This window comes from Trachurus japonicus, chromosome 4, assembly GCF_045865225.1.
Source record: "Trachurus japonicus isolate A0001 chromosome 4, Traja_1.0".
In the NCBI taxonomy this organism is placed as follows: domain Eukaryota; kingdom Metazoa; phylum Chordata; class Actinopteri; order Carangiformes; family Carangidae; genus Trachurus; species Trachurus japonicus.
Genome location: NC_140910.1, coordinates 23,981,792 through 24,007,618, shown reverse-complemented (window position 1 = coordinate 24,007,618; position 25,827 = coordinate 23,981,792). Strand labels below are relative to the sequence as shown.

The window sequence follows — 25,827 nt, the reverse complement described above, 5'->3', positions numbered from 1 at the left end:
CAAGACTGGCCTTGTTATGTTCTGAAAGACACAAACTATTGCAGCAAATACTGTAAATTGACTACTTGCACAATGTTGCCTTCCATGGGGTGTTCCTGAAAGTGTATTAGTCCATAGACCCTCCAGTCTAACTAGTCATTTGTGGAAAATTAGTCACAAACAGAATATTCCTGGAAACATTGCTTCATCAAACATTTTAAACTTCTTCTCACCCTGCCTGTTTATAAGAGCCCATAAAACAGCTTAACAACTCAGCATCCACAACATCCTTCAGTGGCCGTCACTGCAGAAGGCATAGAGAAAACCAAGAGGCGGATGATGTTCAAGGTAGAAACTTCCAATGAGGATGCAGGATCCCACAAAGGTTTTCTTTTTTATTTAAAAATGTTTCAAAACTTTTTGTCTGGTCTTAGATCAGCATCAGAGTACAAAATATGGCAGAATGGATTTTTGAATGTCTAAATCCCATACAGAAATGTTAAGCTCTTGTATTAAATCAACGCTCAGCTCAGGTAATAACTGTTGTGTCGTCTGTGGGGAAAACACACTGTATAAAAACAAAAGACATCTCCGTCATGAAGGGAGACAGTCTCCTGCAGTTAGCTCACAGCCGTACAGCAAAATGGTCCAATTTTTGTTGGATGTCTCACTGATGTTTGTACCATGACTGACGTAATCATTGAGGAGATGACATGTCGTCTGCAGTGTGTTGGGAGGAAGGTGTCTGTGTCTGTGTGCGTACATCTCAACACATGCAAAATTGATAACGGCTTGTGTTTGTGTTTACATACAGTATGTGTGTGTGTGTGTGTGTGTGTTTTAGGGCCTTATGTCACATCAGGACAGTCTATCAGACTGTGTGTGGGGACCATAGTAATATAGTGCTGACTCCATGTCACACAGTGTTCCCGTCTCTGCACATTAGAGCCAGACGTCTGTGATGATGCAGCAAACACGGTGACATCAAAGAGAATGAAGAGTAACATAGTACAGATGTATAAACACACAACTAAAGTATCACCTCAATTATATTTCACTCTACAGCCTCTGTCCTCGGGTCTGAGGTTGATGCTGGTTTTTCACCGAGTCGACCTTTAGTGGCTTTATGATCATTTTTTAAATTTAGATTGAGGTTGAGTGACTGTGGGAACTTAAAGACAGGACGACAGAGTCAGACCATCGTTTAGTATTCCTCTATTTGTCGAAGGGCAAAGTCAGATCTCAATCAAGAGAGCACAAGCTTGCCCATTAGGAAGCTGAAAAAACACTACTGTGATGAAACAATCAATCAATTGACAGAAAATTGACATGTTCCTATATTGTTATATGCTCTATTTCATATTATCTATATCTCAACTTTTTTATTACTATTATTATTATTTCTAAAGCATTTTGATCTGCATTTCTTGCTTTTCTATCATCCTGTAAGAACTTCAGACTAAACAAGTACAGTAATGACATAAAATACAGATTAATTGAACATGAATAACGATCTGCAGTTGTCAGCCTATAAATATGCACGATTATATCTTAGATTGATATGATCTAAAACTTTTAAATGAAGTTTTGCAGTGTACAGTATTATCATCTCCAGCTGTGATATTTGCATGTTTTGGGGGGTGGCAGTCTTCTTTGGACTGTAAATTGGTTCACAGCTCTGTGGACTGTTTGGTTGACAGGAACTGCCCAGGCCTCTCTGTGCTGAAACTGTTTTACATACTAGAGGCTGTTTTTTTTTCTTTCAGTGCAGGACCCAGGTGCAGTTTTGTATCGGTACACAGCCTAATGAAACATGACAAACATGTGGGAACCCACCAGAAGCGTGACTGTGACCTAATTTGTCGTTCACACCCATAGTAAAAGAAAACTGGGCTACGAGGAGGAAAAAAACGTCAGAAACAGATAACGTATATTCATGCTTTGCTTTTAATCACTTCATAGAAAAAGTATTTCAGATTTATTTTTGAACACAATATACAATATAATACCATACATTGTGTGAAACATTTAATAACCCACCTGCAATAACTGGCGGACTTGAACATATTGACAATTAGAAAAACCCATCTCTCATGCAGATAGTGCTAAGTCTGGCTAACCATTTGGACACAACTAGGACCAAAAAAAGCTTGAACATAGATAAACAATGTTAATACTGACAAATTTGAATTTCAAAACTGCTAACAAGTTTGGTCAGAAAGAGTTCACACATTAGCACAACCAGTTACATAAGATCATATTTTGTTGTTAATTCAGTACGATTCACGTCAGTGCCGGGCGTATTGTAGCATGCTACCAATACCGTCCCCGTCTTATCTACTTTTACATGAAGTGCGTTAAGTGTAAAAGGAGACAATCGCGTTGTGTTTGTCAGTCGAACCTGTATCTGGCCTCATATATCAGCAATCTGCATTCAAATGCTGGATGGAGAAGCTTCGGTTGTGACAAGCCGCTGAGAGAAAATAAGCTGTTTGTATACGTTGATACCAAGCAATGACTACGCTTCAGTGTTCCTTAGCTAGCTTGTATGTATCCTATATCCAAGCCTATGCAGTTTAACATGTCCTCTATGTCACCTCTGGGTTACCAAATCACTGCTGTCAGATGAAAACCATGTAGCTTCAAAAACTCAATTGGTCCAAAATAGTTTTCCATCCGAAACTATAAGCTTAAATTTAACCGAATAACAAAATATGAAAGAATATAATATAGATTCAATTTCAAAATGATGCCAAAGTGAGAACATTTTTGGTTTTAATATTCATGCATAATGTAAAATGTTAAACTTTCTCGTCTGTGACATCACATTAAAGACGATTTGAAATTTAATGTAAAAATAAAAAGGGTTTTCTAAGTTACAAGGTTCTCATCTGACGACAACAATATGTCTCTTTAGCTGCTGCTCTGCTGGGCACTCAAAACATTGTGCGAATATATACTTAGATATATTTATATATATATATATATTTATATATATATATATATAAAAACAATATATAATACATATATAAAAAGACTCTAGTCCAGAGTCTTCTACACATTAGACACCACCACTTCCAGGTAATGCAAGTGCATATAAATTAAAATAGATTTTACACTGAACCAGTATTTCTTATTTACAAGCTTAAAGTATAGAATAAATACACACTGTTATAAACAGCAAAAAGGACCAACTTGAGCTCCTAGCGACAAACAGTAGCGACAAAGGTGTGGAGTGATAGGGGGTAAGGCCTGATGACAAAGTCAGCACATCCAGACACACACATACAGAAAAACACACACGCATACAAAACCTTCCGTACATACAAACGGCACACAAACGATTGCCACTTAAGCATGCTGGAGTGAAAACAGATGAAGTACCTTTTGAGTATAACAGTAAACCAATATGAAACTGGAGAGACGTGACTATGGATGTAACTAGGACATCCTGAAGAGTCAGTCCTGGAAGCCACAGGAGTAGAAATGTGAGGTCTGCAAACCATTTTCAACCCATCTTCCCCAGTGCATCAGTGGAGAAACAAAAAGAGCCGTATTTTGGTTTGTTTTTTAAAACTAGAGCACCTAATTATTCCTCTTTTTTTTTCCAAAGGGGACAGCCTGCCATGCTGATTCCAGCAATTCCATCTGTGCCAAATTCTAATAACCCGACCGTCCTGGAAACCTGATACAGTGGAGGGGGGGGAGGGGAAAAATTCAATTGACGTCAATGAGCAGAAGCAGCACTTGAGGGATTTTTATCACAAGGAAGAAATAGCCGGCCTGATTGTTTTGGGGTCGTGTCCGTGGAGCCCAGAGGGGTTTGTAAACCATGTGAATAGTGGCGTTGATGAGGGTCTGAGAGCGCCTTTCAGACAGGCAGCTGTAAGAGCACCTTTAATCATCTGGTCTGGGCCTGATTGCAGAGGGGCAGGGGGGCGTTACATCAGACGGGTCCGGGGTCAGGCCCCGTTCCAACTAACAGGATTATTAAGACTGCAGCATACCTGTGGGCTGAAAATAGACTCATTGCTGTTGTGCATTTTGTCCTTGGCGGACTTCATTTGTGATCTAAGGAGCTTGTTGTTTGTTCTCAGTCCTGTTTATGTTTCTGCTCACTTTGTCTGGTGATAGATTTGAACTGGGCTAACCTCAATGTCACACCAATACCACAACAACTGCAATTATGAAAAGACGGTCGTCAGTAATTTTACAGTGAAATTTTTTAGCAGGAATGCCTGATTATGTAGTTGCTATGGAAGGATTTGATATCCTCACTGGGTATTTCTTGCCTTTAAAAGCTTAGAAGTCAAGTTTTGGTGTGAAGAGGTTGGAAGCCCCCAATGGTCTGCAGACTGGCATATGAAGAAGATGTAGCATGAAAATAGATGTGATATTTCACTGTGACATTCATTGACTGACATCCAATATAGAAACAACAAACTAATTGTTAACATGAACAATGAGTGAACAAATAAATGTTGTGCTCAGATTGAAAAACGAATGTGATAATACAAATGTGTGCAGAATGTGTGTGTTCATGTTTCCCTATTTTGATGAGTTTGTCCAAAAAGTTGTTTGTCGACATTTGTTTGTATTTCTCTATTGCCCAATACATGGAAGACTGTTCTCTTTTAACATACAAAAAAGATTTTGCTCTTTCAGATAAGAAAAAAAGACATTTCACAGACATACTAGAGTGTTCAATAAATAAAAAACTATTATAAAGACAATAGTAAAAAAGGCACACAAAAGTCCTTTGACAAATGGTACAGGAAAAAAGTAAACACTTTCTCTTGCTATACAAATGTGTCTCCATCAGTAGATCTTACTCTATGCTACTTCTAGATCATATCATATCTGTAAAAAAGTCTTAAGGTACAAAACTTCTCTCAGTAGTGTCAGTGTCCATTTAATGCCAGTCCAGAAAAGAAAAGTAACCGTTTCCCAAACTGGCCGAAATCCTTCAAGTTCCACCCTCAGTCTCGTCTGTCCACCAAGACTAAAATGTTCGCAGTAATTATTTCCTGAGAACTCTGAAGCCGCTTCAACTGAAACTGTCCGTCCGTGTCTGGCTTCAAACACCCAAGTGCAAGACGCCCCTGTGCAGGCCAAAACTAAGCCTTTGCTTCTGTGGGCTTATTAAAAAGCACAGCTGCAAGAGGATTTCCCCTCTTTTTTCCAAAAACTTTCAAATCACCATGTGAGCCTGATGATGTCAGCCCTATGTATCTGTGGGCGACGCCTCGTGTGTCACGATCTCTATCGACGACGTGGGCTCCACCATGCTGCCCTCCTCGTTCTCTGGACCGTCCAAATAGGCCAGGGGAGGAGATCGAGAATCTCCTAGACTGTCCTCCTCCTCCTCCTCCTCCTCCTCCTCCTCCTCTTCCAATTCTTCTTCTTCCTCCTCCTCCTCCTCCTCCCCTTCGCCATCTTTCTCTATTCCATCTAAGTCCTCCTCCTCCAAGGTCAGCTCAAACTGAAACTTCTCCCCGCCTCCCTGCCCTCCAGTGCCGCCGCCGTGTCCGTGCGGGCCCTGGTCGTAGAACGGAGGGGAGGGGCTCTGGGGGATCATGCTCTGGTACCAGTTCCTGTTGTCCTCCAGCGTGTCCAGGATGTCCTGAGCGTCCGGGTGCACCAGATCGGCCCAAGTCTCCCAAAGAGGGTGCACGATGTAGTCGATGAAACCCACCTGAAGGAGACAAATGAGCGTTATGACCGAGTCTCTTTTAAGGCTTTGATGCACATCCTGTTGTATGAGGAACACATGCTTTATTGCTTACCTGGCTCTTTTCCACTGAGGCTGTATGTTTATCACACATGGGGCTGATCTCCATCCCCCTCTCCCTCTCTCTGTCTCCCTGGTGGAAGAACTCCTCCATTATCCGATCGGTCCACTGACGATACAGCTCCAAGGACTTTGTGGGGTTGCTCAGGTCGGCACAGTGCACCATGTTACGCAGCACCTATGAAAAATACAGAATATCAATTTAGTTAAAAAACAAATCCACATTCTGCATGGTTGCACAATCCCACTCTCAAAAAATTTGCTAGATTACTACATTAGATTCCTGCAGAAAAGACATTAAAAGCTAATTTTCTAATGACTTTTGTTATAAAAGGAGGTCCGTCTACACAACAGTCTAATAGAGGAAGCTGTAGGACCATCACAGCTGAGGTGTAAAGGGAGCACTTAAAGGCAGAAAGAAGATGGATGGACTGAGGAACGGAGTGACAGTGGGAGCAGAGGTCAGTTATGTAGGAGGCCGGCTAATGATCATTGGCTGAGTAACCTCTTCCAACGCTGGCTATCGATTAGAGCTATTAAAAGCAGGTAAAAGAGAAGTGCCTGCAGGGGCTTCCAGTATGTTGAGTCACACATACACCGTCCACATGATGAGCACTTCATTTAACACATAAGAAAACTGTTTCGCAAGAACAAGCGGCTACCTGTATTCTGTCGGTGTAATTGTCCAGCAGCAGCACCCCTGAGCTCGTCACCTTCTTCGTCTCCACCATCGTCTTCAGGTCGGCCAGCAGGCTCATGTGTTTGGACATGTCAGTGGCCAAAACCTGGATAAAGCAGAGGATAAAAAGAAAACAAAAATCTGTCAGCATCAGGATTTCAGACAGATTGTGATTTGAAATCGAGGATGGCAGAAGAGAATATGAATCATGATACATTACCATGTCGATGACCATCTTGCGTAGGGACTGTCTCTGCTTCTTAGTGAGGTTCTGGAAGATATCACAGTTGTCTTCCTGTAGCAGCTTGAATCCCACAGCCAAGTGATGGTTCTCCAGCACAGACTCATCGTTGTACATCAACGCCAGCTCAGAGTCTGGACAGAGGTTAAAGCAGGATTTTAATTATTTTAGTCTTCGTCACGACTACTGATATCTGGCTACCGAAAGCATCTATTTATATGCTTTTAAAGAGAGAGGAATATTTTCACTTACTGGTGTTGATTAGGAATTGGTTCGATACTCCAGGATGATCAACATCATGGATAGCTGCAGCAAAGATGGCTGCAAGGATCTCAAGGTCTGTGAAGACGGCCTGGGAGGGGGAGGAAAGAATATTTTATTTAATTATTCTTGGAGGTAAAAAAAAATAGCAGCACAAAAACAGAGCAGTTAATCCGTGCATCCCAAACTATTGATTCCCAGATGATTATGTAAGGGAGAAACAACAGACCAAGGGTCATACATGAAAACCTTAAAGTTCAAATATCAGGTTTTCAACCTTAATCTGATTGGAAATGCAAAAGTTTCTGTCATGTTCCGCCTTTAAGGAAAACAGCAGAGGGAGAAATGTTCCTCAACTAAACCCAACCCAACGTATCAACGAGTGCCGAAGTAAAGAGGGGGAATTTCTCTTAGTTAACTGGAGGGGAAAAGATGATTCAATGGAACGATGTTGAGCTCTTCAAAGCGAGTGTGGCACTCCAGGAAAGTGGCATGTTAAGTTACGTAAGAGCTCACTCCTCTTTTAGTTTTCCCCTTCTTTTCAGTGGATGTGCTCTGCTCAGAGCAAAGGGAGGGGGAGGGGAGGGGAGGGGAGGGGGGCTTTTCAACCTCCGGGGTTGAATGATGGATGAGGATGAGATAATGTAAGAAGATCCGGACGTGAGGCATGAGAATATGACACAATCTATTATAACTTACATCCAGGGCTGGAGTTGAGAGGAGGATGTGTGTGGACTGGGCTACGTCAGCAGCATGCAGGCTGTTATGGTAGGCCACATCTGAATGGTAGTGGTCTTCCAACGTCATCATGTAAGCCACGAACGTATCCACGGGGATCTTAAATGTCTTTAGCAGATCTCGCTCCTGAAAGAACATGCAAAATACAATCAGAACTGAAGCATCGATCATTTTACTAATGCTGCATAACTGGAAAAAAAAAAGAAGAATTTCCTGACACTGATTGATTCTGGTCCGTACCTGGAAGATGGCGTACATAATGCAGGTAAGAGGTCGGTTGTGGGAGTACTCTGAAACGGTGAAGATGTTCAGGCCCCACTTGTTCAGATCCTCCAGCTCCTTGGACAGCAGCTCCTCCTTGTCGGTCTTGACGCCGAAGCGAGAGATGCTGCTGCTGGAGAGCGAGGGCCCGTGGGAGACCTTCTTGACGCCGCTGATCTGTGTCATCAGCTGCTGCTTCTGCTGCTTCTTCTTCTCTCGCGTCTTGGACGTCGGCGACGGGATCTCCACCTCATTCTGTTTGTCTGCGGGGGGGGAAATAGACCATTTCTGTTTTTAGAAAAGCACGGACATTGTTCCCTTCAACCTTGTGCAGCATGAGTCTGTGCAATGTGGCTGTGAATCACGGCCTCGAGGACCCAGGTGTACTATAACGACACCTGCAGCAGTTTAGTTCCTGAGGGATTTATGGACTCATTCATTCATTCATCATCATCTGTCCCCTCCATTCATTTGTTCATTCATGCTCCCTTCCCGCCACCTGCAGTCTCTGTCTGAACTCCCGCTGCTCATCCGTCTCCCTCCCTCCCCCTCCCCCGCTCCCAGCAGGTGGCTAACGTCTCATCTTCTGTTCTTTTCACTCTCATAGGTCAGACCATCGACAGACTGAGAGCCGGGGCGTCTACACGGTTAACGCGGTCCCATAAAGTCAAGTCATTCAATAAGATGCCACATCTTTCACAGCGTTATCAAATCACTGAGTAGAGAGTGAGATTTTTATGCTTGGTTCATTTCATTTGTAAGTCTGAGTCTGTTCATCTCCATCTGGTGTGGCCGCAAATCAAGTGAACAACAAGTCTACCCCAAAAAAGAAGAAAATAAATAAAATATTCAATAAAATAATCACAAATAAAAGACATTATCCAGAAAAACCCTGTTTGGTGCAACGACAGGAGAGATTGGCTATTGGCATGTGTGTGTGTGTGAGCTGCGCACTCATCTATCAAGCCTGGTCTCATCGCTGGCCTATCAGCCTTCCTCTGTGGAGGGTTATTCAATTACCAGCTGTAATTCAAATAATCACTTTCACTCTCATGCTCTCCCTCTCCCTCTCTCTCTCTCTCTCACTGTTCCCTCTGCCTGTCTCCGTCTCTCTCTCTCTCTCCAGTCCTCCAGTGGTAATTGAGAATGGACAATTAAGCGCTCTCAGACATGTGCTGCGTGGGAAACAAGGGGAAGAGCAATATATTGCCCTCTAGTTTATTACAAGCCATCATTATCACCACCGCCGTCGTGTGGTATTTTGTGTGTGTGGCCCGTCTGTGTGCGGGAGAATGGACTGGGAGACAGGTTCACAGTCTCATTCTTATCATCCATTTCTACATAAGTAAGTGCCAGTGTACAGTGAAGGCCGTGCACTCTGTTGACTTGATGAAACTGATAAACTGCTGCTCTGGAGGTTTGTAGCTCAGTTATCAGGATCCTGGTTTCTGTACTCTGTCAGATTAAGACTATGCTGCAGTCTGGCTTCCAGTATTTTCTCCCATAGCTCTCTCTGTTTCTCCCTCTGTTTGTTCTCTCAAGCAAGAGAAAAACAAAATAAGCAGATGAAGTGAATATCTGCTTTATGCTCTGTTCTGCCTCTCCTATTCTTGCTTCCCTCCGTCACCTCCCACGTTTATTTCGATTTCATCCAAGTCCTTTTCATCCTCCTCCATATGCTCTGTAACTGTGAGCGACGCAGATGTGGTACAACGGGTGGGGAGGGTTATTTTATTTTATATTTTTTTTAAACGGGGGAATTTTCCCCTCCCCGGTATATTCCCTAAGCTAGGTGTGTTCTGCTGTTGCTGATCAAAGGGAATTATGCTGCGAGAACAGCTGTGGCGGGGGAAAGGCACACGTGACTGGCCGGCGTGCTGTCGGCCAACAATCCATAATGGAAAGCCCAAAATCCTGGTTTGAAATTGCCCTAGATGAGAAACCCGGGGATCTTTATTTATCTGGGGAATTATCCAGGTTCCATGAGCGCTGTTTTACCAGTCAACAATCTGCCTCAGCATCAGCTGGGGATTTGTGGTGAATCGAAGAACGCCCTCTACAGAACCAGACATATGGCAGGGAAATGTCATTTCTATCGTTCCTGAATGGATGCTGCTTTTATAGAAAATAATGTAGAAATAAAGTGCATTACTGATGCGATGCTAATCTTTATGGATGAAGGGATTAAACGGTCCTGCTGGTCAGATGAGGCCAAACCAGGCCAACTGTGCAGCTTCAGCCATTTTTTTCCCACTCCTCATTAATGTTAACCTGCTCTTTCTTTCTCTCTCTCCTCCTCCAGCAGCAGTAGCAGCAGCAGCAGCAGCAGGGTAATCCTGATTTCTTTATCAAAGTGATAGTCATCTCTGTCTGGTTTCTCAGGGGCAGTGGGAGAGGGAGGGAGGGAGGGAGGGAAGAGAGGTGGAGGTACAACAAGGTGTCCCTGCTGACAAAGATGCATTAAGACAGGAATGAGTCACCCAATCTGCCGAGCTCATCTCCCTGCCAGCAAAGGGGGTTCCTCTGAACCTCTATATTCTCCCTCACTGCAGTCAGCCCCCTCCTTCCCCAGTTTGCTTCCTCTCTGTCTCTCTCCTCACCCGTCCTCTCCCTCTGTAGGATCCGGAGGTGGGGGATCTGCCAACAACACTACACCGGATCAACCCTAACCCTGACGCCAATCGAACGGAAGCACGGTGTCTATAAATATTATATATCCTTGGTTAATCTGACGACCCAGCATGTTTTCTAAATGGCGTCATATTTATTCTTTCATCTACATTACCTCAACGTCCTCTCATTTGTCTGTTCCAAAGCTTCATACATTGATCCTGTAGCAACTCTCACGCTAATGTGGAAACCTCACATTTATCAAAAAGCCAACTTTTACATTAAAAAAAAAAATCTGGAAAATCGATTTTCTCATGAGTGCTACTTACACTGTTTTTTTTCCACCAGTAACTTAACAGCGTAGTTTGGTCCAAGAATCATAAGAACATTTTCAACATAACAGCCAGAAACAACGTCTCTATAGACGAGAGGTACACATTTAGCGATCTACTTTCAGATCTCAAACCTGCAACCCACACTGACAGCATCCAGTTCAAATGCACTTATTCAGTTTCTGCCTAACAAACTCACATGTCAATCAAATGCCACTTTTTTTTTTTTTTTTAACAGTAGCCAGCCACATTTCTACCTTTTTTCATCTCTGTAAATACTTTTGAGAAATATATGTGTGTCTATATATTTTTTAAACTTGAGCTTTAATGGCCATTTTGAGCCCAATGCCATAAACATCTAGACAAAGCTTAATGGCGCAGTGTTTTATGGTACGCCCCCACAGAAAAGCCTTCCAGAGCAACTTGCACGGCTTAACATCATACGAAAGACTGAACCTGCAGAAAAACATTGCGGCAAAGCAGAAGTGGATATTTGTGCGAGCCACTGTGAATGTTTGTGTTTTTCTACACATTGTGAATGTACAGGCCGTGATTATTGTAGAGACTGAGGGTTGATTATATAGTTCAGAATCGGTGAAATTTGTCAGTGTGATTTTTCAGTGTGTGTACACAAGGTCTTCATTTACCTAGGAAGGTGTTGGAGATGAATTCGGACACCTGGTTCCCAGACCGACTCATCTCAGATAGGTGCGTCAACTCCCGATTCAACATTCTCTTGAACTGCGAGAGAGAAGGAGAAAAAGGGGGGAGAGGAGGTGGGAGAGAGAGGGGGAGAGAGAAAAAGAAATGTCGTCAGTTTCCACTGAGGGAAAACCTGAGATAAATTATGGTATAGGATACCATGGAGTGCCCTGTTTTCCTCCACCAGCTCAAGGATATTATTTTATTACAGCGTACAATCAGTGGGGGGGGACACATCTTATTTTCCCCTCCATTTTCCCTTAAATTAATTAGAGCACAAATCATTATGTATGTTACCAGTGGAGAGGCCATTACCTTTTAATACCCCTAAATTCACCCCCTGCAACCAATTTACAGTTTTATTACACTGAATCACATTTTTAGGGTTCTGTTGAGCTGTTTTACTTGCGTCAGTGTGCAAGAATCTCAATGATGTCAAGAGGAAAATCTGCACACTGCTCCCTACATTCCTCCCGGTTCCAACATTTTGGTCTTTTTTTTTTTTTTTTTTTTGTAGGGTTCAGGGTTGACATTATTAGCAAAATAAGGGGATGCATGCATTTGACAGTACACAGAGATCCAGGCACTGCAGTAGCAGCTGTTTATGACAGACTGATGCATGCGCGTGCACGCACACACACATTAATACACACAAACACCAGACACACAGCTCTGCAGAGGGCTCAAGATGGAGCCTGAGCCACTGAACACCATTCTGTCAGACTCCCCTGATGGAAATATCTACTGGTGCAATTAGGTAAAGTCTTCTGAAAAGCTCCACAATAAATGCTGATATTATAAAAACACTACATTTCTTTTTGAAATAGCCTCTAATACAACAGCAACACAGCTCAGACAGGTACAATGAAATGAGTGCGGTATCCCAACCAGCTACGTAGATAAGCGCCACACACCTTAATGTAACCCCAAGACACCGACAGCAAGTAATTGGCTTCAGGCATTTTGGACCCCGTTTTCTCGTTCCTACACAAAGCCAGAACTGTAATCCAATGGAAAAAAATAGAGGCAGATGAACAGGACTCTTTCCACGCCAAAAAAAGAAGACAACCCAGGAAAAAAAATCCCTTCTTCTCTCCTCTTGTGTTTCTTCTCAACAGCTAAGAGAGCAGCTTGATGATGGCTCACTCTCTCTCTCAGCAGCAGCAAAGGGCCAGCTCCGACTCTCCATGTCCAGGGATGGAAGGATAGACAGATATAGGGGGCGAGAGTGCGGGCGCTGTAGCCAGGCTCGGCGAGGAGGAGATCCAGCGGGCTCGGCGGATTGGCTGGAGCAGCAGCAGCTGGAGCCGTGAGCAGGGGACTCTCAGCGCAATGATGAATAATGGACAAGAAGCAAGGAAGGGAGGAGGGGAAAAAAACAGCAATGGAGACGGGAGGAGGAGGAGAAGGAGGAGGAGGGAGTGAGCAGCGATGTTCATCTGACTGGAGGGGGGGTTCCTCCGCTGGATTTGTCTTGCTTCACTGCTCTCACTGCTGTAACACTCGCTCCCCCCTCCCACCCTGCTTCTCTCTCTCCCCATGTTCCTCCCTTTTTTACTCCCTCCCTCTTCTCCTCTTTTTTTCCTCCCCCCGCTGTAGTCTGCCAGCCCCAGCAACACTATTCAGAACACATGATTTGACAGAAAGTGGGGAGAAGGGGGGAGCCCTAATTACAGCTTGGCATTGGTGTATACATGAACTTCTAAGAGGGGAGGGGGTGTTTGAGTGATTGATGTTTAATATCCAGACATGGATTCCAGATGTAACTTTTCCTCTTTTCGCTTCTCTTTTTTTTTCCTCCAGCTGTACGCTGCAGATAAATCCCATCATCTTCAATTTCCAGCCCCTGTAATTCCCTCTTAAAGCTCTTTTTTTTTTTTTATGAAGTCAGCCATTGTGAAGGAATGTCATTGAGCCGTACAGCGATTCCTCCCCTCCTCGGTGAAACAATAAGGGGCTGGGGAAGGGGACGGAGCACGTTTTGAGGAATGTGAATGCACAGTGACAGTATTTTTATCGCCATTATCTCTATTATCATCCGGCTCCTCTCCCCTCTCCCTTTTTTTTTTTAGGCTTCTGTTGTTTCCTGACATCCCCCGAGCACGGCGGCCATTGTGGAGAACTCATAAGCCTGTTCATTATCTGCATCCCATAATAATATTAGATGCTGTCAGGGGTGTCTGTGGAGGGCTATTTTTAACAGCCAAGAGACAACCAGAGAGAGGGGAAGAAAGAAAGAAGGAGGAGGGAAGGGGGGGGGGAGAAAAAGGAGAGCTGGGAGATAATTGCATCCTTCACCAATTTAGGTGACATCAGCCCACGGTTTCTCTCGCTGCCTGTGAGTAAATGTGTGTGCACGCCAATTACCAGAACACCCCAACGCCATGGCAACAGCATCAGTCGGCCGGTGTGCGGGCTGTTTTGAGAGCATGAGGAGAGGAGAGAGAGAGAGAAGAGGAGGAGGAGGAGGAGGAGAGACGAGAGGTTTCCCCTGTTCCTTCCCAGGCAGACATGTGATGTAGCTGCTGAGCTGTCACAAGGACACACCACACACTTCGCTTTCACTCGCATCCACCAATGCGCAGACTGGAAGTCGCTCCCCCTCCTCCTCCTCCTCCTCCTCCTCCCCCCACCCCGCTCTCTCCATCCCTCCCTCTCCTCCATCTCTCCCTCACTCTCCACCACTTACATGTCAATTTCTCTCCCGGCTGCCACTTGCCAACACAGTCATCAATCTCTCTGTCTCTCTGTCTGTCTGTCTGCCTGCCTGCCTGGCTGGCAGAATCAATGGGCTGTCCTTGGAGCAGGTGTTGATGCTGCCGCAGTGTACAAGGCTATAGGGCCACCTGACTGAAACCAGTACCACCGCTGGCCAATTTCAAGGCGAGGTTGTGCGGTTTGGTCAATTTTTTTGTCACGACCCTTGGAGGTGAAGCTGCGATGCTTCACCGATCAGAAAACATCCATATACAGTCGCTGTTGTTGTTTTTTTACTTCAGAGCCATGAAGCCAATCCATGGGAAAGTGTAAACAGCAGCTCCCAGAGAACCTTTCAGACCAATATTTGTGTGTGTTGTGTACGAGTTGGGGAAGATGTGTGGGGGGGGGGGGATCAAAGCTTCCCCGAGAGGATTCCGGATTATCCTCCCACCGAGGGAAAGAACCAGAAGGAGGGAGGCAGGACGCAAGAAAAGAGAGAAGAAAAAAAAAAAAAGAGAAAGCGCAAGAGGAGGCAGCTCTTTATATAATAGCTAACTGCATAATATATAAAGAAACCAGAAATAACAGCGGGGGATGTCTCTCTGCAATGTGTTGAAGAGCTATGCTTCCCCAGAGGCTGAAAGAAATGCCTCAATGCGCACAAACACAGCAGCAGCCCATAAACGCTATAATCTGCAGTTTAAGTGCAGTGGATGGTGACATGCCACATGCATTTTTTCACATACACATGCACACACATCCATATGTTTCTGTGCAGCTCTTGGCAGTGTGTGCTTTGCCATATTATTTTATCGTTAAAGAAGGGAAGCCTCTTTGCCTCCTACTGACATCATGACACTGGAGGAAGATTAACGTGTTAAAGCTCTGTGGGTATCTTTCCTTCACATATACCCACACTATATTTTCATTCTATTATTTTACCCATTCACAAGCTCAGCCGTCGTTCCTATTCTCCTGTCTGTCACTTGCTGGTTCTACCCCCTCCCTTTTTTCTACCCTCTATATTTTCTCTCTCTCATTCTCTTTCTCCATTTTCATTCACTCATGCTGCTGTTGTCTCATTCTCTCTCCGTTAGCTCCCTCTCTGAACCATTTTCTCTCACATTCACATTCCCCCATTCCTCTGTCTTCCTCTCTGTGCTCGCGGGGGGTCGGGTTGATTCAGCTGAGAGCTGCTGTGACAGAGGCAGAGAAGGTGAATGGAGCCTGTGGCATTTCATTGTGAGAGCGGAGCAGAGGGCGGAAAAGGAAAAAAAAAAAAACATAACTCGCTGAGCCTCCTCCATTCAGACGTGATCCCATCAGACAGCTCACTGTGGAGGGCAGTGAGGCGGACAGGTAGGCAAGAAGGCAGACACAGAGTCCTCCTCCGACACGAGACTCTGATCTTATGCCCTCACAGCAACGTGCCTCCATTATCTGACCAGGCAGCGCCACACATCAGACTGAACTCGGTCTCTTTTTTCTGCACAGATGATTGTAAATATGATAACAACTACATTTTCTAACAAAATGACACAACTTTAACGTCAATCTTTCGATGTTTTATTCAATGTTTTTTCTCGAATTCAAATTGCCTAAAATGTCATGCTGCTGTGTTCACCTGGGGTGAAGGTTGAAGTTGTGCCTCTGGGCCACTAGTGGGCACACTATGCTCAGTGTGCTGTGGCGCAGCCTGCTCTGCGTTCAGAGCACTGACTCTGTAACTCTGCAGTGCAACAACTCACACCTTGGTCAGGAGTTTGACCCTTATAAACCCTCTTTGTGTGCCAAACATGCAAACAAATAAGATCAGTACATCTTTTATCTCATTTAAGCTGAGGGTGAGGATGAGGTGTTAAATGATGAAATGTCTGGATTTCAATTTGTCGTGCATCAAAATGATCTCATCATCCCTTCAGCTGTAAATCTGTAGCAGTTGTGGTTTATCTCACAGCTCTCTTTAAAAGGATGCTTTGTTGACGTGGGGTTGTGTGAGGTAGTTATTGTGTCCCACATATGCACAGGTGCACCTCCATCACTATTACACCACAGCCAGAGGTCAGCTGGGTGAAATGCTTTTGTTTGGCACCTTTTAAATGTGCTGCTGCTGCTCCCTACCGCCTCTCGTAACAGCCCGCCGATCCGGATATACCGCAGGTAACACACTGACTAAGAATGGTTACCTCACATAACCCCATGTCAAATAACCCCAACTCTCCCTTTAAGTAACAAATGACGCAGTGTGGTAACATCGTTATGGCAAAGGCTCGCAGTGTCATAACTCTGTAAAGATCAGTGAACCTACCTACGTATGAACACAAATGCACAAACAACCCTGAGCTACGTCCTGACTACCTCTCACTTCCTCTGACTCATACGCGTCTGCACGAGAAAGCGTGTATTCCTGTATATGCGCCATGGAACTAATATGTATTCAAAAACACCAGTCGGCTGTACGAACAGGACGCAAAAACTGAAGATAAAAGTGAGAAATTTCTCAGCCGAGTGAATCATTCCCATCACTCCCGGCTGTTCGGGGCCTCGGCAGAGTCAGATGTGGTCTGCAGCACCATTTTTGGCTGGAGGAGAGCAGCTAACAGGCTGCACCGCCGCGCTCGCCCGGGCTCTCTGGTTACTTCGAAAGCAGAAAGCATCCCAAAGTAAAATACCACACAGGCAGTATTACACCAAGACATTTCTTTGAAAGCCCAAGACACGGACTGAGAATTCTTGAATTACAGAAAGAGCGTCTAGAAAATACAACTCTTAAATGCACGCTCAAATCAGACGGACAGCGCAGCAGTGTTAGTACCGTATCATTTCAACAGGCGTAAAGGCATGTGTCTTTGCTCTCTCCATCCCCAGTTTGAACAAACAGGCCATTGAGCAGCACCTAAACACATTACCACTACATCCCGCTTTCACCTCAGATGACCTGAGTCTAGTTCATCTCTCAGCATTGATACAGTACGAGGCTCACAAACACCACTTATCACCTGGCTGTTCTTCCACTGACTTAAATTAACTCACCCTCATCCAGATGTTTCAACATGACCAGACTACTTCTACAGACTTTGCCACTTTGCAGTTACTCTAAGTACTGGTTTGTGTTAGGGAACGCTTTGATGGGGAGAATAAAACAGCATGTGTAAAGTAATGGTCTCAAGAATGCCTATAACTCTTTACTCACAGTTTAATAACAAGATATATCTGCTTATGCTGTAAAGGCAACATGAAAACCCAGAGACAGATCTTCCAGCTGTGATCAGCGAGTGTAACTTATATGTTTTTAGCTTCAATGCAACTAAACTCAGCATTACATGAAAGGATGCACACGCAGAATGCAGAAACAGAACTGTCTTCTCCTGCATGAGAAGTAAAATAATGTAGAAAATGATCATTAAAGTGCACATTTTGATTATATTCAGCCAGAGGAACTAAACATCACATGCTGTGAAAAGGCTGGAAACTCCAAAGGCGCACATTCAGCATCCGCTTCAGTGAAATGTGCTTAAAGTCCTTAAACAACACCGAAGGCTCAAAGAGCAAAAAGCATAAACTGAAAATTTGTTTTAAAAGGCTGTTTTGTTACTAAAGCATGTATATTCACAATACAAACAACAGATGATCATACAGTCCAATTAATATAACAAAAAAAGTAAAAGACTTTATAAAATCCATGTATTTCACATGAAAAATGACAGGAAAACTCACCTTTCTCCAACCATTTAGCTTCCCTAATTTCCTCTCTTTCTTGTCAAAGCAGCAAGCTCCCATGTTTCTGTGTGTAGAGTGCAGAGCAGAGTGGGACTGCTGTCCGTTAAAGTGTCTGTCTTAGTCTGTCTCAGTCTGACTACTGCATGAGTAAAAGGACCAAAGCCTCGGCTCTCTGACGCTGGGAAACGCCACAGCTCTAGTGACTCACTTTGGGCTGCGAGGTCTGACTAGGCTTTACCTCACACCCTGTGTATGTGGAGCAATAGCTGAGTGTGTGTGTGTGTGTGTGTGTTTGCGTGCGTGTGCGCCAGAGAGAGACCTCTGCTTCATACACACTCCCTCATGGGGGTAGTCCCGCCTCTCGTCTCTTGCTCTTCTTACTCCTGCAGCTGGCAGTCACAGCTCTGTGGTTTACACTGTCAATATCACACTGATCGTTCTGATGACTACAGCGCTTCCTGTTTTAATGAGTGGATTTCCTTGAACGTTAGTTACACAGATTCTTGGTAGATAAAAGAGATTCAGGTTAAAATGCAATGGCAAGAAGAGGAGGAGTTTGAGTTTGTAGTTCTGTGGTATTATTGAAATAAAATCACTAGGCTGCTTCTGCACAGTTGTGTTGTGAATTGTGCAGAAGCAGCCTAGTGATTTTATTTGCAAATTGAGCTTCAATTAACATCTCTTTTCATTATTGATGAATCAACTGATTATTTTCATGATTGGCTGAGTTAATGCCTTGGATATAAAATGTCAGCAAAAGTGGAAAACACTGTCCCACACTCTCAGGGAATGTCTTCAAATGTCTTGAGAGCTAATCAATGAAAACATAATGAATCTTTGATAACTTATTAATTGTTGAAGTGATTTTTAGGCTTTATTGTGAGAATTTGTCACTTTTTTTTTTTTTACTTGCATTCAGGTAGTTTCACCTGTGTTTTACATCTCTCCCTTATGGCATCAGATATAGACAGATAACTTTAAAAAATGGTTTTATTCCACCTGCCATAAATGCTCTGAACGACTTCAGCAGAGGGTAGCAATTTGTGTGAGTGTTGTGTCAGGGTGTGTTTTTTCTGTGTTGTATGTTTACTGTACATGTGTGTTGAATGATTACCTGTTGAATGTAATAAGGGCTGTGAAAACAAATTTCCCCCAGGGGATAATAAAGAATTAATCTGAATCTGAAACTGAACTTAGTTTCCTTTGACTGTGAAGGGAATGATTTGTGATGGAAAATCTGTTTTATAGATTTATATAAACCAAAAGCAAAACATTCTCAAATAATGGGAGCTGATCACCACATTTGAAACTTTGAAAAGGAAACTGATTGTTCTCCAGTTTCCTAGGTCCTGGGTGATGTCTTCAGATTGATAGCTATGTCTACTGATTTGAACAGCCCTAAAAAGATCTACAGTCTTAAAACACGAGAATATTTCAACTCATAACGGGCCTTGACCCATCGACGTCAGCTCTACATAACAGAGAGGACAGTCACGTAGTGTCTGAGTCCTCGGCAGCGACAGCCCCCAGCACTTCACCTTGGGAGGTGCGGCGGCAGCTTCTCGCATTTCGCCTCCCTCACGCTCATGTTTCATACTCTGACACAGCTTGAATAACAGTTTTTCCATCCTAAATAACAACAGGTAGTCAGCAGCAGGCCTTATCAGCTGATTGGCTGGTTCTTGTTCTGTAAAAACCAGGTCGAAGGTAACGGCTCGCACGACAAAGGCAGTTGTGTAATAATGATTTGGTTTACGGTGAAAACAACGCAGCGTGTAAAACGGATCAGACAGCAGCGGGATTAGCCCACTGTCAATACGGACACACGGCCACATAAACACACTGACTGCAGAGAGAGAAGGCAGACAGTGTTTGATGGGGGATTCCTTATCAGTCTCTGATGGCTACGTGCCAGGACACACTCCTGACACACCTGTCTAAGTCACATCAATGACAGAGGGTCAGGAGACACAGTAAACACACTGTGCCACCTGATATGCTACGGTGTAGGTCAGTCATATCCGACCAAGGCTGAAAATGTGAATCCCCCAGTAATAATGCATCACAGAGGAATTTAACATTAAAGTAATCAGTAAGAGATACAGTACAATTCAGAATTGATTTATACCATATGTAACTGTTTGTAGCTGCTGAAGTGAAACTACTGCCCGGTGTTTTTTCCTCTGCAGGTGAAATGTTTCAGTCTGACACAGTATTTTGTGGAAAAAGGGCAAAATGAAACAGTCTTTTAATTATTCCAAAGTTGGGATATTTGGGAGTTTCTCAAAGCCGGAGGCTCCTGAAATCAATCACCACCTGTGGACAACTTTTGGCTCAATCCTGACAGTTTTTTTTCTGTGATTGTGAAAGTGCTGAAATTACTCAGTCTCGCTCCGGTACGATAGGAGTAATTCATCCAGTGGGCCGACAGCTGAGGGTGGATACAGACCAGCAGCTCAGAAAGTGTTGTGACATTTTATACTTTTAGGGAAAATGCTAGCCTCATCCTGCTGTAATGAACACATCGATATAGTAAATTGCGTCTTCTATTTTCTCTCTGTCTCTTCTGTGTCGTGTCTGTTGTCCTGAAAGCCTTCTGTCCATGTCTAAGTGGCTGTTTGTTTAAATGGTTGGCGGTATTTACTCTGTGATTCACTCATCCTCATATGTCTTTTCTGAAGCCGGTCCAGCTGACTGTCAGTGTTGGATCTGTATCCACATGACGACAGCAAAGGGATAAATAAACACGACCATTAACCATCCAAACGGGTATGATGGGATGTCTATTGTCGTCTGGAGAGAGAGCAGGGGATCAGGAAGGAGACAGGAAGAGAGAGTCACTCTGCCCAGGGGTCTGCGTAGATCTCACACACACATGGACACACACACACACACAAAAAAAATGTTCTCTCTCTTCCTCTCTAGTTTATTGTGTTTGACCCACTGCAGGATCCCTCGCATCCTGTTGTCCAGTTTTATGAGAAATAACAAGCTTTTCCCCTCTGCTCACTTGACAAACTGTTTTCAGGCTCTCTTACACACAGCTGCCGCTCAGCCCATACAGAAGCAGCGTTATGGATTTTCACCCCCACAAGAAAAGCTCTCAAAAAACTTTACTACAGAGTCAAGAGAAATACAGTGAAGTCTGTAACTTCCTCTATATCAGAGGACAGATTTTACTTAGGTTAAATCTACAACAAAGATGGTCTGGCGTCCAGTGTATAGATTAAACGGCTCCACACCTATCACACTACTCAGCCTTGCTGCCTATTTCTCCCTGTGGTCACTTACGTAATTGCAACATTGCTGCTTCAAAAAGTTTGGCATAAAGACTGCCATTGTGAATTAGTTTAATTTTCTGAATGCCCAGACAAATTAGTTTAAATCTATAGGTGAGGAAGTGGCAATTTGAGCCAAAACAGTTTCCTGGCCTCTGTTGTTTGTTTTTTTTAATACGTTTGCCCCAGTGGCCAAAAAGTGATGCTACTGGAACAAATATCCCCTGCAGCCTGAAAAGTATTTCACCATTGTAGAAGCAGGAAACACTGCGTTGATGCACATGATATCATAGCAATGGTTTACTGGCTGAGAGAGGAGACAAGCCGTTGGCCAATTATGACGCAATACGCTGCTCATGTGCAGTGTGAACCAAGTGGACCAAAACAAATCAAGCACTGGATGAGCTACTGTACTTCGACTGGAATCAGGGGACGCTACCAATTTTAATATAATAAGACACCTATGATTCGGGGCGCTCACCCTGTACCATGTAGGCTTAGTCCCAACCACAGCAGCCCAGGTTCGAGTCCTACCCTTTGCTGCATGACAGCCCCCCTCCCTCCCCTGATTTCCTGTTTCTATATTAAAGGAGACATATTCTACCCCCTTTCCACAAATTACAATAGTTCCCAGGTGTCTTGAAGACATGTCTGTGACATGTTTTGGTCAAAATACCCCAAGAATCAAACATCACAGCTCTTTTCATCCTCTCAAAACAGCAGAATGGCTGGTTTCAGTGCCTGTCCCTTTAAATGCAAATGAACCACTGCTTGCTCCGCCCCTTCTACCAATCCAAAGTAGGGGTGGTGTTATGCAAATTTGAATCCTAGTTACACATTGGAAGACAACTGAGGGAACAGCTCGTAAAAACGTGGATTTCAACCTAGGGAGCCTGCACGTTACAGATTTTTTTGTCAATTCTCACATTTTGGGGGCCGGAAGTCAAGCCAAACACCAAAATATATGTTAAAGAGCCTTCAAAAAGTGATGTTTCCATAATATGTCCCCTTTAATAAAGCCACGAAACACTACAAAGATGTCTTTAAAAAAGAAAGATGCATGTGATCTAACCACGCTGCGAGCATAGCGTTAACACACAGTTCCAACAAATCTTAGATACATAAACAGAAAAGTTGCAGGACAAAGAAGTAATCAATTAAACAAAGACAAAGTGAAATAATCCTCAGTGCTCTGCTCTGTCAGTAAGTTTACACAGGTACAGTAAGAGTTGATTTAGTTAGATTTAGTTATCACTTTTACTGGTGGTGTTTGGAGAACCGGGAACCTCTGTGCACACATGGCTCACACTGGATGACGCAGTGGAAGGAGAACAAGCAGTGGACAGTGAAAGGCTGTTTGACAGGAGGGATGAGACAAGGACCACAGAGGGCCGAGAGACAAAAACACTCCACGCTTCCTTTTGTCGGAGCGACTTTGCACAAAGAGAGAAGACAAACACAGAAGCAGAGGAGCTTCGTGTTGGTTCAGGCACAAATCAGCTGGTGAGTAACACCCACTCATAACCATCATACACATGTACCGGCAGCCTCTATAAGCAGTGAGCGCTCATGCACACACTGCTGACAGCTGGCGGCTCCAAACCACTCTTCCATCCCAGACTCCTCCTCCCTACTGTACATGTTGGGACCTATCAGACTGTTGACTCTGCTTGGGTCATGCCAAGTTCATCTGAAGTATCTCTGGATTCTCTATACTGGCATTAGTGTGTTTATTATGCTGGGGGATTAGTTCTCCAAGCAGCTGCTCAGACTCTTTGACAGCTCCCTCAGAGCACATCCTTTTCTGTATCAACACATACAGGGGGGAAAAAAACAAGAGGCCAATTTCTTGACAAAAGTTTCTCAGAAGTGAAATAAAGGCATCATCATCATCAGGCGTTGCGCTCGTTCATTTTTTCCACACAGAGACGCAGCCTGTCCTACCTTGTTGGAGGCCATGTCGCTGACAGAGCGGTAGGTCTGGATGGTCTCCAGCTGGTCCAGACACCAGTCCAACTCCTCCATCGTCTCCATGGCCAGCTTCTGGTACGCCTCATCTGTCAACAAGCAGCCGGCACACAGAGACACACAGTCAGAACAGACGGCGCACATGGAGCCCGAACGCTGCTGCTGCTCAGCCACTCCCAGGCCACATCCACCCACGGGTCCCACTCGGGGCGCCTGCTGCTGCTGCTGCTGCTGCTGCTGCTGCTGCTGCTGCTGCTGCTGAGGAGGAGGGGGGAGAGGAGGGGGGGTGGCTTGAGGTGGCACCCAGCTGCAGCGCTCCTTCATCATTAGGAGACGTATCTGTGGCGAGCTGATGAGACTCGCAGCTGTCAGCGGAGCGGAGCGGAGAGGGGAGGAAAGCTGGGACGTGAGCTCACTCTGTCACACACTCAACTTTCCTCTCTGTGCATAATGCATATGCATGTGTGTGTGTGTGTGTGACCCCCCCCCTACACTCCACCCAATCTGAGGCCCTCAGCTGATTTACATTAAATCTAACCCCTAGAGCAGGAAACTAGACCCCCTCCCCCCACCACCACCACCACCACCACCCACCCACCCACCCACACACAGACAAATTTTACCCCACTTCACAGGAAGCAAACACACACTTGCGTAAACACATACATCAAATCAAACATTTGAGGCCGACACACCTGAATATTCTGGTTTCGCTGACGCACATACACACACACACATGCATATACATATACATAGACAAATCACACTGATTGGGTAACAGTATTTAATCAGTGTAATCTCAACCTTTTCTTGGCTAAAGATAAAAGCACTCAACAAGTAGTGACACTGTTTGTTTAAAGGCCGGGACGCTGACTTGGTGATGGGCCCGTCTGTCTCCAGCTCCCTCACACAGACACACAGGATGCTTTTACGAGTCTGTTTGTGGTGGTTGTTTCTCAGCTCAGTGTGTCTATAATAGTCTAAGGGACTAACCACAGTCAGCGCACACACAATTACAGGAACTGGTTTAGATATTAATTTTACGAGAACCTCACGATGTTCAGTCGGAGTGACGATCTGGTTTTATGACCATCGTCTGAGCTGTTCTTTGTTGTATTGCCTCATGAGTGGAGTGATAGTGTTTTTTTTTTAAATGTGTAATCGCACACGCATGAGCTCTAACATATTAAAAACTCCAATAAGTGTTATTACAACTGCTATGAATTTCATTATCACTTAAATTGATGATTATTTTTTTGGAATAAAATGTTAGAAAATAGTGAAAAATTCCTGAAATCTTATTTCATTCAGAATCCAAAAACACAAAACAAGCAAAAATCAACCTCAACTTATTTGGCAAATGTTTTCATTTCAATATACTAAAATAATTTAATTGTTTCAGACATATTCAGATATTTAAACTATTGAATATTAATTAGTTACTTTTTATATTGCACCTTTCACTCAAGAAGATGCAGCATACAGTGTTTGTGGAGCACCAAAGGAAACGTGGTATTGTTGGATGAAATCAAGGTTGTGTGCAGCTCTGTTGTACCTTGTGCTAAACAAAGAGCACATTTACACTAAGGTTTAACATATTCAAGTCAGCAGTTAGAAAGTAAATAAAGACAGGCCGGAGTAAACAAACATCAACAAAGCCTCTTAATATCTGTGAGGAACAAGATCCACTATTTTATTTTCCACCGGTCTGAAGAAACTCTTCTGTTAAGACGAGCCTGATTATCAATTTTGGTGTGGAGGGACTTTTCCCTTTAAATTTAAATAATTGTTTACACTGCAGAGCGCCGATGAACCGATACGAAGAAAAACAAGAGCGGGAGTGTGTTTTCTAACCACTACTGAAATATTCTTGCATGAACTCAGAGCCAGTATTCCAACCAACCCTGTTCCTGTGGTTTGACTCTGTTTTTCAGACAACTACAACCGTACGTCAAGGTTGGAGTGACTCTACGTGTTGGAAAGTGGAGGGGAGGGGTGTGTGTGGATTCAAACACACACACACACACACACACACACCACACACACACACACACACACTCACATGCATGCATACACGCGCACGTCTGCTACCCCTGCATTGTGTATACCCTGGGTCTCCTAGCTGCAGAGCACAACATGGCAGCAGGGTGTGCACTGCGGCGACCTTAGCGTGGCCACGTAGAATGTGTCCCCGGCTCTGATCTCCTCGCCATCAAAGACACGAGCCTGTTTGCTCTCCCAAACACGAGAGGCACCTGGCGCTCTGCCCACTGCCTGCCCTCACTCTGAGGGGACGGAGTGTCTGATGTTGAAACGCCTTGCACTTATTTGAGATTTTTCTTTCCAGTATTCCCAACACTTTTGAGGTGGTTTGCATTTTTGAGGAGCATAGAAACATCCTTGTCCCTGTGACAGTTTTCTTCTCATTTGAACTTTTAAACTTTTAAACTCTGCTGTGTATCAAGCTTTACTTTGTTGACTATGGCAATTTTGTCTTTCTCTGCAAAAACAGACTAATATAACTCATTTTTGGTCCGTGCCATAATTGTAAAAAAGTAACTATAGCA

At 44.1% G+C, this 25,827-nt stretch overlaps 1 protein-coding gene across 3 annotated transcripts in view; it reads right to left on the bottom strand.

Annotated features, from left to right (window-relative positions):
- Nucleotides 1-4,570: 4,570 nt before the first annotated feature.
- The window catches only part of pde4ba (phosphodiesterase 4B, cAMP-specific a), a 175,290-nt gene continuing 154,033 nt past the window's right edge, over nt 4,571-25,827 (bottom strand). For all 3 annotated transcript variants that reach the window (XM_085774853.1, XM_085774854.1, XM_085774855.1), the window contains 9 exons: nt 23,237-23,349; nt 11,540-11,633; nt 7,930-8,213; nt 7,651-7,815; nt 6,943-7,042; nt 6,670-6,824; nt 6,433-6,555; nt 5,766-5,948; nt 4,571-5,674 (listed from right to left, as the gene is read on the bottom strand). In XM_085774853.1, coding sequence (XP_085630979.1) covers nt 5,204-5,674; nt 5,766-5,948; nt 6,433-6,555; nt 6,670-6,824; nt 6,943-7,042; nt 7,651-7,815; nt 7,930-8,213; nt 11,540-11,633; nt 23,237-23,349 — 1,688 coding nt within the window. In that variant the 3' untranslated portion in view covers nt 4,571-5,203. The remainder of the gene's footprint in view (nt 5,675-5,765; nt 5,949-6,432; nt 6,556-6,669; nt 6,825-6,942; nt 7,043-7,650; nt 7,816-7,929; nt 8,214-11,539; nt 11,634-23,236; nt 23,350-25,827) is intronic.